This window comes from Corvus brachyrhynchos, unplaced genomic scaffold (assembly GCF_000691975.1).
Source record: "Corvus brachyrhynchos isolate BGI_N302 unplaced genomic scaffold, ASM69197v1 scaffold59, whole genome shotgun sequence".
Classification (NCBI taxonomy): domain Eukaryota; kingdom Metazoa; phylum Chordata; class Aves; order Passeriformes; family Corvidae; genus Corvus; species Corvus brachyrhynchos.
Window position 1 is genome coordinate 3,577,607 of NW_008246054.1, and position 15,365 is coordinate 3,592,971.

The following is a 15,365-nucleotide window of genomic DNA, read 5'->3' on the forward strand; positions in this document are numbered from 1 at the left end:
AAGGTTTTATACATAGTAGTAATATATGCATAAAATCAATTAAGTGCTGGGAATGCTATAAACTGCTCTCTAAACCCAAATCATTCAGTCCCAAACAGCAAAAGAAGTGGATGGAAGTGAGAGCTGAAAAATAAGAGAAAGGAGCAAGGTACAAATATTTGATATTTATTCTCACTACTCTAGGAAATAACATTATGAGTAGGTTCATAAAGGGTGAATTCTGTATCCATTTCTATCAGTTGGACTTCTAAATTGAGAGTGGGAGTTGTAGTTTAACTGTAAATGCCTATTTTGCTGTAGGAATTGCTGAGCAAACCTCCTGCCCCCTGTTAGCAGCAAGTCAGATTTTCATGATCTTTTCTGCCCTTTCAGATTTACAAGGCAAATATATCCAAGCATTTGTAGAAATACACACTTAAGGTACTGCTGTAATTGTAACTGGCTTGTTGAGTCTTGCCCTTTCAAACCATGACCCTTGTTTCTATTAGCTCCTGATCCATTTTTCTAAATGATTTTTCTAATGATTTTTAAATGTTTTCTGGTAGAATGTGGACCCTGACAGATTTATATTTTACTACTTAGAAAACAAGTTCAATTTAGAATCTTAGTGTTTAAACTGCTATGAAATACCAACTTCTTTGGTTGCCTGGCATTTATTTGCCTGTTTTACAAAGTAGGAACTCTAATTTTATTTAGGAACCAATAACCCTAATCAAACTTCCATTCTCCTAGATGGGATTTTTGAGGCTGTCCTGTCTCTGAGGTTCACATGTCCTCCATGCAGTTGCTACAAATGCCTTTTGCTTATGGCTTTTTTTTTTTCCCCTTTCCCTTTGGCTTGTTTGTTTGCAGAAAAAAATGGACAGTCGGGAATACCAGGATGCACAAGGTTTTGCAGCAGATATTCGGTTAATGTTCTCTAATTGTTACAAGTACAATCCTCCAGACCACGAGGTGGTGGCCATGGCCAGGAAGCTCCAGGTAAAGGTGTTGGCAAATGCATCTTCCAGAGTGTGTTTAGTTCAGGTACAAGGTGAGATCCGGGTGCGGATCTGCTCTTGGCACCAACAAGGGAGACTCCTTCAGCCCTTGGCAGGAGCCTCGTGCTCTCTGCAGGACTGTTGTGCTCTTCACATGGCGTGGGCCCAATGCCATGTTCAGCTCCTAAAATACTATAATCTTTGCTGTTAAAGTCAAGGGAGAATTTTCTCGGGCTTTCCAGATATTCTGTATATTATTATTTACTTGTAGTGCACAAAGACCCTGCCCCTGATGTATTTAAGAGACCAGAGTGAGCTGTTTGCGGCCGAGGCTCCTTTGGTCACCCATTTTTTTCCTCCTTTTTTGCAGGATGTCTTTGAGATGAGGTTTGCAAAAATGCCCGATGAGCCTGCAGAGGCCCCCCCTCCACCTCCCCCAACAGCCCCAGTGGTGAGCAAAAGCACAGAGAGCAGCCACAGCAGCGAGGAGAGCTCCTCCGACTCCGACAGCTCCGACTCCGAGGAGGAGCGGGCGACTCGGCTGGCCGAGCTCCAGGAGCAGGTACTGCCCCATCCCAGCTGTGTCCCCGTGCATTAGACAGAGCACAGCAGCAGGGATTGTGTCCTGAAAAATCCCACCTGGGCTGGGATGCAGGGAAACACTCCCTGCTAAAGGGGAAAAGCATTCAGCTGTGCCATCAGTGTGTGTTTAATCTAATGGTAATTTCCCTCAAGATTGTTTTTCTCAGTGCTGATGCTTTCTACTTCCTTCTGCGATCCCAAAATATGATTGATTTTTGACTTTAGGATATACTTACACCTTGGGATGTAGAGGGAAGGATTTGTGGAGGCATCAGTTACCTTGCCTTGATGGATTTTCCCCTGTTTCCCCCCAGCTGAAAGCCGTCCACGAGCAGCTGGCTGCACTGTCCCAAGCGCCAGTGAACAAACCAAAGAAAAAAAAAGAGAAGAAGGAGAAAGAGAAGAAAAAGAAAGATAAAGAGAAGGAAAAGGAAAAGCACAAAGTAAAAGCCGAGGAGGAGAAGAAACCCAAGGTGGCTCAACCACCAAAACAAACGCAACAGAAGAAAGCCCCAGCTAAGAAAGCAAACAGCACAACCACAGCTAACAGGTGAGAGCCAGCCTTCCACAAGGTGCCTTGAGGGGACAGCCAGGGGCTTCCAGCCTTGTCCTTAATTCCTGGGGAAGCTCAGTAGTAGTTAATTTGCTGCTGAATACTGTTCCCATTCCCAGACAGCTCCAGGGAGTCTTCAACTTGGAGCTGGCAGTGCAACCATCATGTTTTCAGTGTCCAGCTCTTTGAATCCCTGCCTGATTGCTCTCAGATAAGGTTTTGGGGGCTGCCTTTTGTGCAGCCACCAAGAATGTGCCATTTCATAGCTGCCCCCCTGCTGTTTCTTGGGCTTGTTGTCACACTTCACAGGGCTAAAATATAACAGGAACACAACAGCTGATCTCAGGCTGCTGAACTTTTTCAGCACTTGTGATGCTGTTCCAGCCATCTGACGAGAGCTTCAAAGCCAAGAGCATGGGGATGTTTGTTACAAGGGAGTTGGGGGAAAAAAAAGAATTCATTGCTGTGTCCCCATGAATGTTTTCATGCTTGACAACCTCCCCAGGCAGCCCAAGAAAGGAGGCAAGCAAGCATCTGCAACCTACGACTCGGATGAGGAGGAGGAAGGGCTGCCCATGACTTATGATGAGAAACGACAGCTCAGCCTGGACATCAACCGCCTGCCCGGGGAGAAGCTGGGCAGGGTGGTTCACATCATCCAGTCCCGGGAACCTTCCCTCAGAGACTCCAATCCCGACGAGATTGAAATAGATTTTGAAACCTTGAAGCCCACAACGTTACGAGAACTGGAGAGATACGTGAAATCTTGTTTACAGAAAAAACAAAGGAAACCATTTTGTAAGTTACCCTCCCGGGGCACGTGTTCCCCCCAGCAGCTCTGGGGCTCAGCTGTGGAGTCAGGGCATGTGTATTGAGGTTCTCTTACCCACCTGTTGGCTATGTGATGACAGGAATTTTTAGAGATTCTTTTCTCCCAAGGAAATGTACAGAAACTTTCTATTTTTTCTCTGTTCTTTCTTCCCATGGTGTCCTGCTGCAGAGACCTGGAGAGTCAATGTGCTCCTCTGCAAGACCTGTGGGATGCCTTTGTTACTTACCCAGGCTCTGGAAGGCCCTGTAAAGGTTTCAGTCTCATTGTGTCAGGTGTTATGTGCCCACATCTGGAAGGATCAGTTTCTTATCCTGAATAGTTTAGCATCTAATTAGGAAGGAAACAAAAAAACGTGGTTGGGATCCAAACCACCAAGGCAATAAATGATTTGCACAAGGTTACCTGTGGATTCTGGGTGTGTCTGAGCTGTTTATTCACCCCAAAACTGTTCATCCTGCATGGCCTGATCACCACATTGCCCTCACCCTCTATCAGATCAGAGGATGAATGTCAGTCTGCTGCTGAGTGTGTGGGTCGGTGTGGGACACACTTTGTGCCTTGTCCACAAAGCAAATTCTTGCAGCTCCTTGGGAGTTTAGCTCCATCTGGACAGCAAGAGGATCACCTACCTGAAATGCTCCTGGCTCTCTTGGTTAAGGGAGTTTTGCTTTTAAGATTGACACAAAAGCTACTCCCTGCTTTTGTACACCACCTCCGTTCCTTCCCCACAGGATTTTCAGGAAGGCCTAAGCAAAATACAGACTTTCACCTTTCTTTTTGCTTTGATTTATTTTTTTTCCCCTCCCTGAATCCTTCACTGTTGGAATATCTCAGGAAAGGACTTTCCAGAGTGCTTAGGAACAGAAAGCATCCTTTAATTTTGGAACCAAAGTGTAGAGTAACACAGATAACCTCAGATATCCACCCTGTGAGCCTGGCATGCCTGAGTCAGGCTGGGCTCTTGTGCTGGGTGTTCCCTCTTAGGACTGCACTTTACTTTTCTTTTTTTGGTTTTATTTTTTTTAAATCATTGCTTTAAAACAGCTCACAGAAATGTAGGTATTTCCTTGCTGGATCAGGCAAAATATCTGGCTCCTGTTTTGTGCTTCCAATCCTGGCCAACACCTGTGTTCAATTACTCCTCCTTTAGAGGAATATTTCCTTTCCTTGGCAGTAGGAGTGTTGCTGGTACTTCTCACCCTTTCCATCCTGGTGCAGTTACATTCCTGTTGTCTGCCAGCCTTTGCTTCAGTTGGGTTTTAATTTGCCTCTGTTTTGTTTTCTGTTTAGAGCAACATAAACTACAGTAGATTCTTGTGTGAGGGGATCAGAAGTTTTAATGGCAGATGCTTTACTCCTGACAACCTTTAATGGGACACTTTATTTTACAGGGCAGAAAATCCATGTAACAATTCTGTAATTGCAAATCTGTAATTATTGACCATATAACTGGCTGGTAAGTAACCTGTAATGACAAGGTTATTACATGGATATTTCTATCTTCTAAAATACTTTCCAGAAGATCTCTCTTAAAAAAAATTGCATGTTACAGGATGGTGGTGATTTGGTGAGCAAGGCAACTTCAGGTGTTGCCTTCTCTCTGGGATGTGTAGTTGCTGTGTGAGCACTGGATCTTGGCAGTGTCACTGCAGAGTGTGCACACAGATGTACATGCCCTGTAAAATAGTGATGTCCACTCTTTTCCCCAGCATCCCTGCACTTTCAGAAACTCTGCCTTCCTCCTCCACAGCTGCCAGTGGCAAAAAGCAAGCAGCAAAGTCAAAAGAAGAGTTAGCTCAGGAAAAGAAGAAAGAACTAGAAAAACGGTTACAGGATGTCAGTGGGCAGCTAAACAACAACAAGAAGCCTGCAAAGAAAGGTAATGGCTTTGGTTTTATGTGAAAACAGTATCCAAAAGTGGGCAGACTTTTTCATAGGGTCAAAACCTCTGCCTTGGGTTTGGTTCTGTGACAGGAACCCTCAGAGAGTTCCTGCTGGGCACTGAGCTACTGTGTGGGACTGCTTTGGTCCATGTCCAGGTGGAAACTGCTGGGTGGCAAATGGGAGCTGTGTTGGAGGCAATTCCTCCTTCAGAGGGAGGAGGATCTTCCCTGTGTTAGCCTGGTGTGCAGCCCACACCACAGAGCATCTAACACACGTGCGGTCACAAAAATCCCAAACCCCCACGTAGCTCAAGATGCTCCAGAAGGTTCCCCCAGAGCAAACAAAGCTGCTGCCAGCTTTCCCAAGGGGGTTTTGCTGTGCTCAGAGATGGACACTGCCCCACAGCAGAGCTCCTGGGTGGATCCCACACTTCCATGGTCACTGGCAGTCGAAGGAGCCCTGTCACCCTGCGGGTCAAATTGGGAACGAAGGCTGTGGGCAACCCTTCTGTGTTTCAGTTCCTTGCAAGTAACCACATCCCTGCTTTGTTCCCCTGCAGAGAAATCCGGCTCCACTCCCTCTGGAGGCCCTTCCCGGCTCAGCAGCAGCAGCTCCTCCGAGTCCGGGAGCAGCAGCTCCAGCGGCTCCAGCTCGGACAGCAGCGACTCGGAATGAGCTGGGGACACTCGGACACAAACCCCCAAGGGACACCCCCTCCCTCCCCATGCTCTGCAGTGTCCCTTCCCCTCCTTAAACCCCTGCTCTCGGGCCACGGTGGTCAGGTTTTATCCCCTCTCTCTTTCTCTGACTTGTTTTTTATTTTATTTTTTAACTCAGTGTTACAAAAGGTCTCTTCCATTTTTTTTTTTTTTTTGTTGGTGGGGGGGAGGGGGCTCTCTTTTAATAGGTCAAAGATCTTTGAGTGTGTGTGTGTGACTAGACTTTATGACAAATAGTTCCCTTTGCATAAAGTCTCTAAAATTTACATTTTATCTGGAGAAAATTGGTCGAAAATGGAAGAACTTTGAGCTCTTAGCAGGAGATAAATAGAAAATTCTGCAAGGTTTGTAGTACATTTCCCTCCCAGCCCTTTCCCTCTCCCCAGAATATTCTCTTTTAATAAGCCTGCCTGGCTCACACAAGGTAAAAACCATCTTTTTTTAAAGAAATCTCTGTAAAATGGTACTGTATCTGAAAGATGTTAGCTTTTGAACTAGTTGGTGTATTTGTTATTAGCACTAGTATTCTTAATCTCCAAGTCTACAGTGTGATGAAAATGTCAGATGCTATCATCTTTTTACATAAAAACAACAACAAAAAAATCCAAAAAAATTCTCATGTACTGTGGATTGCTAACATGCTTTTTTTTTTAAAATCTTGGTAGAAGCATAGGCACCTGTTCAGGAAGGTCTTGAAGCATGAATTTAACTTTTAAGCACACGAGCAATAGAAGTGGTTGCATTTCTTGGTTTTCCACTCAAAAGCTTCACTTTTCCTGGGGATTCATTGGGAAGAAGGGAGCAAGGGACACACTCAAGTTTCTTGGGAATGGTATTTTTAACATTAAATAGATAATTTCCAGGAAATGGACGCTCTCTATGAAAGTTTTCATGGAATTGAAAGGAGTTTTTTGGCTGGAAGTTGTCAGCTGGAGCCTGGAGTGATCCCTGCAGTGAGCAGGACAAGTCATGTGCCCATTACTGGGCACATCTTCGGGATTTTCTTCATGACAAACACCTCAGTCTGGGCTTAAAATAAAGCAGCACTTGAGCTCCAGCTGAGGCTGAGCTGGCAGGGGAAGTGGAGAGAGGGATTTTGTGTGCGTTTGGGCTTCTTGCTTTTGAGTTTGCTTTGTTTTTCTCCCTTCTCCTCATCGTTCTGGTAGTGAGCTCCTCGACAGGGGATGCTCCTCCTGTGTCAGGCAGGGTGCAGGTTCCAGGCACTGAAATGTTTTACCTCAATGAAAAGGAAAAAGAGGGGAGGGAGAAGAAGAAAAAAAAAAAAGCTAATTTTTTAAAGCTTGCTATTTTTTTTGACCTGCACTGCTGCAATACACCCTGGTTTCAGTGTCCCTAATTTCATGTATATACCATGACTTTATTTATTAAACACCATCAGTCATTTAAAAGGTAATAAAACCTAACAAAAGCCAGGCTGGGGTTCTGCAGGCCAGCAGACAGGCAGACTTTTAATGAGGTTTGAACCAGATTTAAAACAAACAAACAAACAACAACAAAGCAAATAAAAATCCATGAATTTATTTATATACCTTGGACTTTATACCTACAGGTGCTATAGTCCAGTCTCTTGTGTGTCTGGTGCTCTGACATGTTTGGTCTGTTCATTTTTAGATATTTTTTCCCTCTTCTTTTCACCCTAGTCCCCTTTTTTCCCCATTTTGTACAGATTTTGGAGACATACAATTTTGATACAATTTTATTTTCTCGGTGGTCTTCCTCCCCCCCCCCCCCCCCCCCGTCTCCCCCCCCCCCCCCCCCTTTTTTTTTTTTGTGGAACAATGGGGGTTTTATCCTTTTCTAATCCAATGTTAGGAAAACACCAGTTCTATAAAGATACAACATTTGTAATCAGAGGGGCAGAAGTTTTATTGTAAATTCTTTTTATTGTAAAGAAAAAAAATATACAGAGTTTGACAGAAAATTCTGCCTTTCCTTCTCCAGCACCAGCCCCTAAGGCTGCCTCTCTCCTGTGGGGTAGCCCTAAAATTCACCTTCCTGTGCTCTCCCAGCGGTGCAAATTGTTCCAGATTTTATTTTCCCCACAGGTGAGTGGCCCTGGAGCACCCTCAAGGCCAGCACAAGATTTCCTTTGCACACTCAGCCTCCAGGAGCTGGGACAGGAGATGCTGTGCTGGGCTGTGGGCTCTGGTGGATGTCCATGTGCTGGGAATCTGGGAATCACTGCCTGTTTTAGCATTCCAAGGTTTGCACTTCCAGCTGCATCCATGCTCAGTGCCAGTCACCCACTGCCCAGCAGCCAAGGGTGATTTGCTGGATACTTGGGCATCTGCCTCTCAAAATCTGCTGGTGACCAGAGATTGTTTCCCAGAGCATTTGAAAGAAAAATGTTCTGGTTTTTACTGAAATTCATGATTTTTCTTTCCCATTAACAATGGAGTTCAGTTCTGATATTTTTTTTTTAAGTTCTGCCCTTATAAATCCTTCCCCCAGACAGATCCCTGGTAATATATTTTCAGAATTTACTTTGAGGAAATGTAATATTCACCTAATTAAGAGCTTGGGTTTCTTTTTAACGGCGTTGGGTTTCACCTGTGTTTCTCCTGTTGCCTGCGACTCAAACGATCAAAACCAAGGAATATTTTAATGAATAATTGCAACCAATTCACTGCCACGGCATTTGGATAAACAAACTCCCAGTTTTCCCTTCCTGGGACCTTTTCCTGCGTGCTTGACCCTGAGCTGTGGTGGCGGCTTCTGTGGCGGGGACAAACCGGAGCTGGCGTCGGAGGCAACAGCATCACTGCCACAAAAAAACTGGGAATGCGGCTCTGTCACCGTCCTCTGATGTCAGGAACAACCCCTGGAACACACAGACATCCCTCAAGGAGCCACGGGGCTGTCCCACCAAAATCAGTTGGAGCCAGAGGGTTGAGAACCACGTGTGAAGTGATGGGAAAAGGCCCGGCCTGAGACCGGCTCAGCGCTGGAGGAGGATCCCTGTTTGAGCTGGAAAACCATCCCAGCCTGGGGATTTTCAAGGAAAACAACCTGCCAAGGCCACCACGGAATGGGAAGAACCACCTGCACAGCTTTGATCCACCAGCTGCAACTTGGGCTTCCACTTACTGGGAAACTTTTCATGGGAAGTGAGGTGTTCCCAACAAAATGGAGCAAGGAGAAATCCATTTTGGCACGACCCAGGGAATCCATTGATGACTCTTCACTTCCAAACGTTGTCCTTACACTTTTCCATTCTCAGATCGTTCGTAGTGCTCCTTATCCCCACCATGTCCATGGGGGTGCCTCTTGTACAACCCAGGTTTCTCCAGGAGAGATGTTTCCAGTCCAGAGTAAGTAGCAGCAGCCCTAAATGAGTTGGGAACTGAACCAACAGAGCATTTATTTAACTGGGTTTTATTGCATGACACGTCAGTCCAGATGTCACGAAATAACTTTGAAACGATCAAACACACAACGTTTGAAAGAACATTTTTAAACTTAAGAATTAAAAAAAAAAAAAAAGGAAAAAAAAAATTTTTATGGTAGAATTTTTCTTGAATGAACAAAGTTTAACTTTGTTTTCCAGGGGAAACTTCACTGAAATCAGTATGATTTCATATGTATGCACACACACAGAGTTTTATTGAAACTGCTTTTTCGGACGAATTCCTGTTTTAACAAAATATCTGACCAGACCTTTCTCAATCAACCAGCATTACTGCACCTTTTAAAAACTTTGTGAACCTTTTCTCTGATTGTAAACTCAGCCTGTCTTGTGGCTCAGTGGGACCAGAGGGAGATCCCCATCCTGGGGGCTCAGGCCCTGACCCATCGACCGAAGGAATCTCTCGGCTCCAACAGCTCTCTGCACACCAAATGTGTCGTCTGCACACAAAAATCACTGCAATTTTTGTACTGATGTGGTTTGAACCTTGCCTACCCCCAGGGTTTGTAACTGTAGGAGTGATGTTTCAGGACTGTGGCACTGCTGGGAGGGTGGTGATCCCCCAAACACACCCAGCACTGTGTGTGTGGAAATGCACAGCCGAGTTCCCCCTGAGGTCTCTTCCCTGTTCTCCATGTGGTAGAAGCAGACTGCAGTTACCTGATCTAGTTCTTTCTCTGCTTTGGGGACTTTTAGACCAGTTTTTAATTTTTTTTTCCTTGTTTTGAAAGGAATGATGTTTTTTTTTAAAGCTGGGGTTGAAGCTGAGGGGCAGGGATCGGGGCATGACAAAGACAAACCACAACCTTTTTAGTACTGAATTTTAAATTCTCAGTCTCTTCTCAACCCTGAGCAGTTACCACTAGGGCTAACTGTGGGCAGGCTCTGCATCATTAAAGAGAAATTTAGGATTCCTTACACAGCAGCATTATCTTGCTCGAGCTGCATTTTGTAAAGAAAATGGTATTTACATATCTTTTTAAAATGTCATTTTTAAAAAATAAATTAAACCACCAGCTAGGATTTGACACAGGCCACTTAGAACACAGCCCTGATACTGGCATAACCAATCCAGAAAGATTTGTTGTTGTATTTTTGTTTTGTTATTTTGGGGTTTTTTTTTAATATTTAAAGAAAAAAAAAGAAATTGTTACTTTTCTGTATGATGTGCATGCAAATTTACCGTAACTCTTTTTCTTAAAACTTTTTAGTGCCATTTCTAGTATATTCCTGTAAATGTCAGTTATTCAAAAGAGTCAATGTAAGTAGTTTAGCTTGTTTATTGCAAATTGCTGGCCTCAAACAAAACAGACTTAAAAAAAAAAAAAAAAAGAGTTAGAAAGTAATCTTTGATGTTACTGGTAATCACGGACCCTGGTCCTGGGGCATTCGTTTTGTTTTCATAATAAAAAGAAAAATTGTTTTGTGTGTGCAGTTTGATCCCGTATTTTCCCCTCTCCTGATCTTTTCCAGGTGTGGCACTCGTCCCAGTCCAAACCTGCACTGAGCAGTGCCAGGAGCCAAACAAAAATCTATTGAGTCCTGGTGCCACGAGTCCTGTGGGATAATTTTGAGGTCATTTTGTAAGTTTTGTGGAGTGCCACACTCAGGGGCTCACTGCCCTCAGAGTGGGGGCAGCGCTGGGGTGTCTGAATCACAGCTGAGTACCTGGAATAAAACTGCTTTACTTTAAATCCCCCTTTTTTTGGTGAGGGGAGTTCAGCTGCTCCCGTATCCCAGGGCAGCCAAGGAAGCGCTTGGACTCCTCCCAGGATCCTGCAGTCTGCAGGGTCTTAAGTTCTGTGAGAATTGCTCCTGGCTGAGGTAAGTTGGGCTGAAAGGAGATCAAACTTCCCCCAGGTTTGCCACTGGCTTCTCTGAAGCCACCAGGACCTGCAGGAAGCAGAGGGACTTTGTCACCTGCTGCAGCAGCCAGGGCTGGCTCTGTGAGCTCAGGGTGACCTGGAAGGCACAGCTTGAAAAGGCGGGGCTGGAGCAGCTGGGCCCAGTCCCAGCAGAGTCCCAGCATTGCTGTGTGGGGCCAGGATCTATTTCGGTCACTGGAGAGGCTTGGGGTTGGTTTTGCTGTTTGGTTTGTGTGCAAGGTGGGGTTACCACAGCCAGGCTGCCCCAGGGTGGTTAATCTTTCTCTAACCCTGTTCCTGCTCACTGCCTTTCCAAGCCAGCATCTCCAAGGTTTCAGCAAACCTGTTTCACTCTGCTCTTGTATCAGGGACACTCCCACAGGGGCTGTTTGTTCAACCTGTCCTCTGAACAACCTCCTGTGAGGCAGCTGAGGATGTTTCTGTAGCATTTACAGGTGAGTTATTTCTAGGGGTGGCAAGCAGAGCTGTTCCTTGCAGGCTGGGAAGGGGTTGAGGACAGGCAGGACACGATTGAGGTTCAGCTCTCACTGGTCATGCCTTGAATCCTGGGGCCAGGTCTGGGCCCCTCACTGCAAGATGGACAGTGAGGGGCTGGAATGAGTCCAGAGAAGGGAAGAAAAGGGTCTGGAGAGCCTGTTTTATGAGGAGCAGCTGAGGGGACTCAGCCTGGAGGAAAAGGAGGCTCAGGGAAGACCTTGCTCTCTACAGCTGCCTAAAACAAGGATGTGAGGTGGGGTTTGGCCTCTCCTGGGCAACCAGTGACAGGACAAGAGGGAACAGCCTCAAGCTGCACCAGGTGAGGTTCAGGTTGGACATCAGGAGAAATTCCTTCAAGGGGAAAGGGTTGCCAGGCCTTGGCAGGGGCTGCCCAGGGAGGTTTGGAGTCCCCATCCCTGGAGGTGGCACTCAGAGCTCTGGGCTGGTGACAAGGTGGGAGGATTGGTCACAGGCTGGATGTGACAATCTCCAAGGTCTTTTCCAGCCTTGATTCCCTGATTCAGCGTGACAGCCAGAGGCTTTCCTCATCCTGAATGCACTGCTGAGACTTCAGAGCTGCTGGCCTTGGGGAGCTGGAGGAGCCTCCCCTGCAGCTCCTGGTCCAGGGTCTGGGGCTTGGGAGCCCCACCAGTAACTGAGGGAATTCCTCCCTCGCAGGTGGGGAATGCCAAAAGCTGTCACCTGTGCCAGAGCCGTGGGCATGCAGGGGAAAACCAGCCGCTCGCAAAGCTGCATTCAAATCATTTTAATGCACTTTATCAAAGAGGCTACAACAGTGTTTGAAACAAGTGCATCACCACCACACAACTGGCTCACAGAAACGGCCACAGCAGCTACTCCCCAACCCTGCTGTGACCAGTGGCACACAGAAATGGAAAACTACAGTCACATTCATGGAGATGGAAGGACAACTCATCCTCTTCTTCCTGTACTGTCACATCCAGCCTCCATCCTGGAAGAATTTATGCACATTCTTACGGGTTTAGTCTTGTATAGTCCAATTAACACTCTGCAAAATAACTCGATTTTGGTTTACCAGCCACATTAACAAAAAGAGACTGATTATACCCAAAATAAGCATCTTCCTCACTGAAATGAAAAAGAAAGTAAGTGTTGCATTTCTTTTTCTATAAGAAAAGAAAATGAACAGCTGGTTTGGGGGATGTGCTGTTCCTTAAACTCCCAGAGTTCACATGCTCCCCAGGGCTGGCCTGGAACCCACCTCTCCTGCTTCTCCAGGTGACTCCACCTGCAGTTCCCAGGGGAGCTCTGGGCCCAGCCTCCTGCCTGTTTGAGCAAATAATCTCCTGTTCACTCAGCCAAGAACTGGAGGCCCAGGTGGGTCACACATCCCTGGCACTGCTCCCCCGGCACCTCGCCGAGCCTCGCTGGGTTTGTGAATCTCATTGAACGCTTGCACCCGGTTGAAAAACATTTATTCACTGGAATATTTCTCTTCCAGAGCTACTCCTGACAAAACCAAGAGGGTTATTTGTGTGCAGAGCAATGCACGGGTCTGCAAAGCAGCGAGGTCCAGCAGTAGGTTTAAATCTATGGGCACACACACAAGGTATCAAACACCAACACATGCAGAAATAGTGCTTTTAAAAAACAACGAGCTGCCTACTGTTTGCAGGGCTATGGAGATTTCACTCTAGAACAGGTGTGTTCTGCTCAGTGCATGGATTCAGCAAGGTTGAGTGTCTGTGTGTTTGTTGTAGTGTTTCACCTGCACGGGAGAGGTGGAAGAGATTCTTTACTGTATTTAAAAACAAAACAAAAAATAAATAAATAAAGTGCTTGAAAAATGCAAAGGAGGTTTTAGATAAATAGAAGTAATGACTGTGCCTGATAATAGGCAGGTAAATAATCCATCCTGAAGCTGACATCAAATACTGATTTGCCTGGAGTTAAGCTGTGCCCAGGCACTGCTGGGTTGGACACATGTCCTAGGCAGGACAGAAAGGGCAGAACCCTGACGAAGAACTTTCATGCTGAACCCTGGGCATGTAATTCACACCCCTGGAAGTGGCAATTTTGTTTTTAACAAAATTCAGGTGCTTGCTGGGCTGAGTTTCTCAGTGTGATCTTGCCTTGAGCAAGTCAGGATTCAGCAGAAACTTAAACCTGAAAGCAGCAGCCTCTGTGCCCAAGCAGGGCCATGCTTCTCCCTCCTAAAACCCTTCAGTTCATCGAAACAATCCCAGACACAACTTTTAAAATACATGCACCAAACCTACAATCCAACCTGAACTAGAAGTTAAACCCCTCCAAGCTACTGCATGCATTAAAACTTGAGTGCAAAGCAAACTCCAGTGGCCTCTCTCCTTCTGTAACCCACCTCTGGAGTGGGTCTGTGCTGCGTAGGAGTTTCCTCATGTCCCTTAGGACATCGTGAGTATTTACAGGAGTTTCTTCCTTGCTTTCCTGGGCCTGTCCCTCCCTTTCTGGTTGTTCCCTGGGGGATCTGTTCCTGAAGCTGGGCCAGGGATCTGCATGAAAGGAGTCAGCTCCCCTGACTCCAGAACTCCTGTTATTTCCACAATCCCACACTGTGGGATCAGAGAGGGCCCTTTGCTTTGCATGAAACTCCAGCACACCTTTCCTACCAGGTGTTTGGAAGGCTCTGATTAAATCCTGAACACATTCTCTCCCTATTCCCACAATAAACCACTCCATTCCCGGGCTGGAAGAGACCAAAGGGAGACAGAGCAAACAGAACAAGTAATGGCCAGGTGGGTTTAGAGATGAACTTCCTAAGACCACAGCCTCGATGGGAACGGATCTGTGCTCGCCTCTGTCCCACCAGCGTTCCCAGAGCTCTGGAAAAGCACCAGGACTGGCCAGTAAGGGTGGCTGGGGATGGTGCCCAAGTGCCAGCGGGTGTTTCTCAGGGCACACGAGCCACTTACAAGCAACACATGGCCCAGCACGGCCCCTGCCAAGATGCCAGGCAGCAACAGGCTTGGGAGCTCCCCAGCGAGACTGGGGTTGTTGTACACACTCAGTGACATGCAGAATGTGAGTCTATAAACAGCAAACTCAAACAGAAACAATCAAACTTCAGCCTTCCCGGCCTCTCCTGGAAACGCTGCTTCCTCCGCAGGGCTGTGAGAGGATGGCGCACACCCACCTCCCCCAGCTCGATGCTTCCTCTCCACATGTGGGTTCCTATGGGAAATTACATAATAGCACAAAACTTGGACTGCCCCGTGTCCCTGGAGACATCCAGCTTGTTTTTGTCCCGCACCAGGATGGCTTCATTGCCGTACTGCGAGTACCACATGCTCCTGCTGCGGCTCAGGTAGGTGTTGGGGGGAGCTGACTCCAGTTTCTGCTGCTGCTGCTGCCAGATGAGCAGGGAGGTGTCCCTGTACCTCAGCCGGGCATAGCCCTCGGACAAGGCTTTCTCGGGCAGGGGCACCCTCCCGTTCATCACCGTGTCACTCATCTGCCCGAGGAGAGCTCCACAAACAGGAGCTCCTTCCCAACAGCTCCGAAATGAACCCCGCTGGCTGGGTCCAGGTCGATGGCTGCTGCTTGGAGCTCAAGGCAGAACATCCCAGGGGATGGCTCTTGGGATCCACGAGCTGCTGGCACCACTCAGGAGAGGGAGCAAGGCCCCAAAATCACAGCAGGCAGCCTGGCCTTGCTTAAAAACCACGCCAGGACTTCGGAGAGCTTATCCAGTGGTGACACCGCTGCGTGTTTCATGCTGCGAAGGGCCCACACGTGCTGTTTGTCGACAGTCCATGAAGCATCTCCAGAGGTGCGAGCGGCGGCGGCTCTGCAGCCAGGCAGGACAGGCTGAGCGGGTCGGGATGAGCTCTATTCCCTGCAGAACGGATCCCGAAGCCGTGGGGAGGTCAGAGCTCAGAGGTCAGCGGTGCCCAGGCCCGTGCATGGCCTCTCCCCCGCTGATGGCCGGGAGCCCGGCACGTCACGTGCTCAGGGATGCAGGAGAAGATGCTGCTCGGCCCTGCTGTGGTACCCGAGCTGGGGGG

At 47.2% G+C, this 15,365-nt stretch overlaps 1 protein-coding gene across 1 annotated transcript in view; it reads left to right on the forward strand.

Annotated features, from left to right (window-relative positions):
- Positions 1–10,315, forward strand: part of BRD3 (bromodomain containing 3) — a 35,755-nt gene extending 25,440 nt beyond the window's left edge. The window contains exons 8-13 of the mRNA XM_017745404.1: positions 853–981; positions 1,351–1,542; positions 1,877–2,112; positions 2,621–2,913; positions 4,698–4,826; positions 5,391–10,315. Of these exons, the coding sequence (XP_017600893.1) occupies positions 853–981; positions 1,351–1,542; positions 1,877–2,112; positions 2,621–2,913; positions 4,698–4,826; positions 5,391–5,506 (1,095 nt within the window). The 3' untranslated portion in view covers positions 5,507–10,315. The remainder of the gene's footprint in view (positions 1–852; positions 982–1,350; positions 1,543–1,876; positions 2,113–2,620; positions 2,914–4,697; positions 4,827–5,390) is intronic.
- The last annotated feature ends 5,050 nt before the right edge of the window (positions 10,316–15,365 follow it).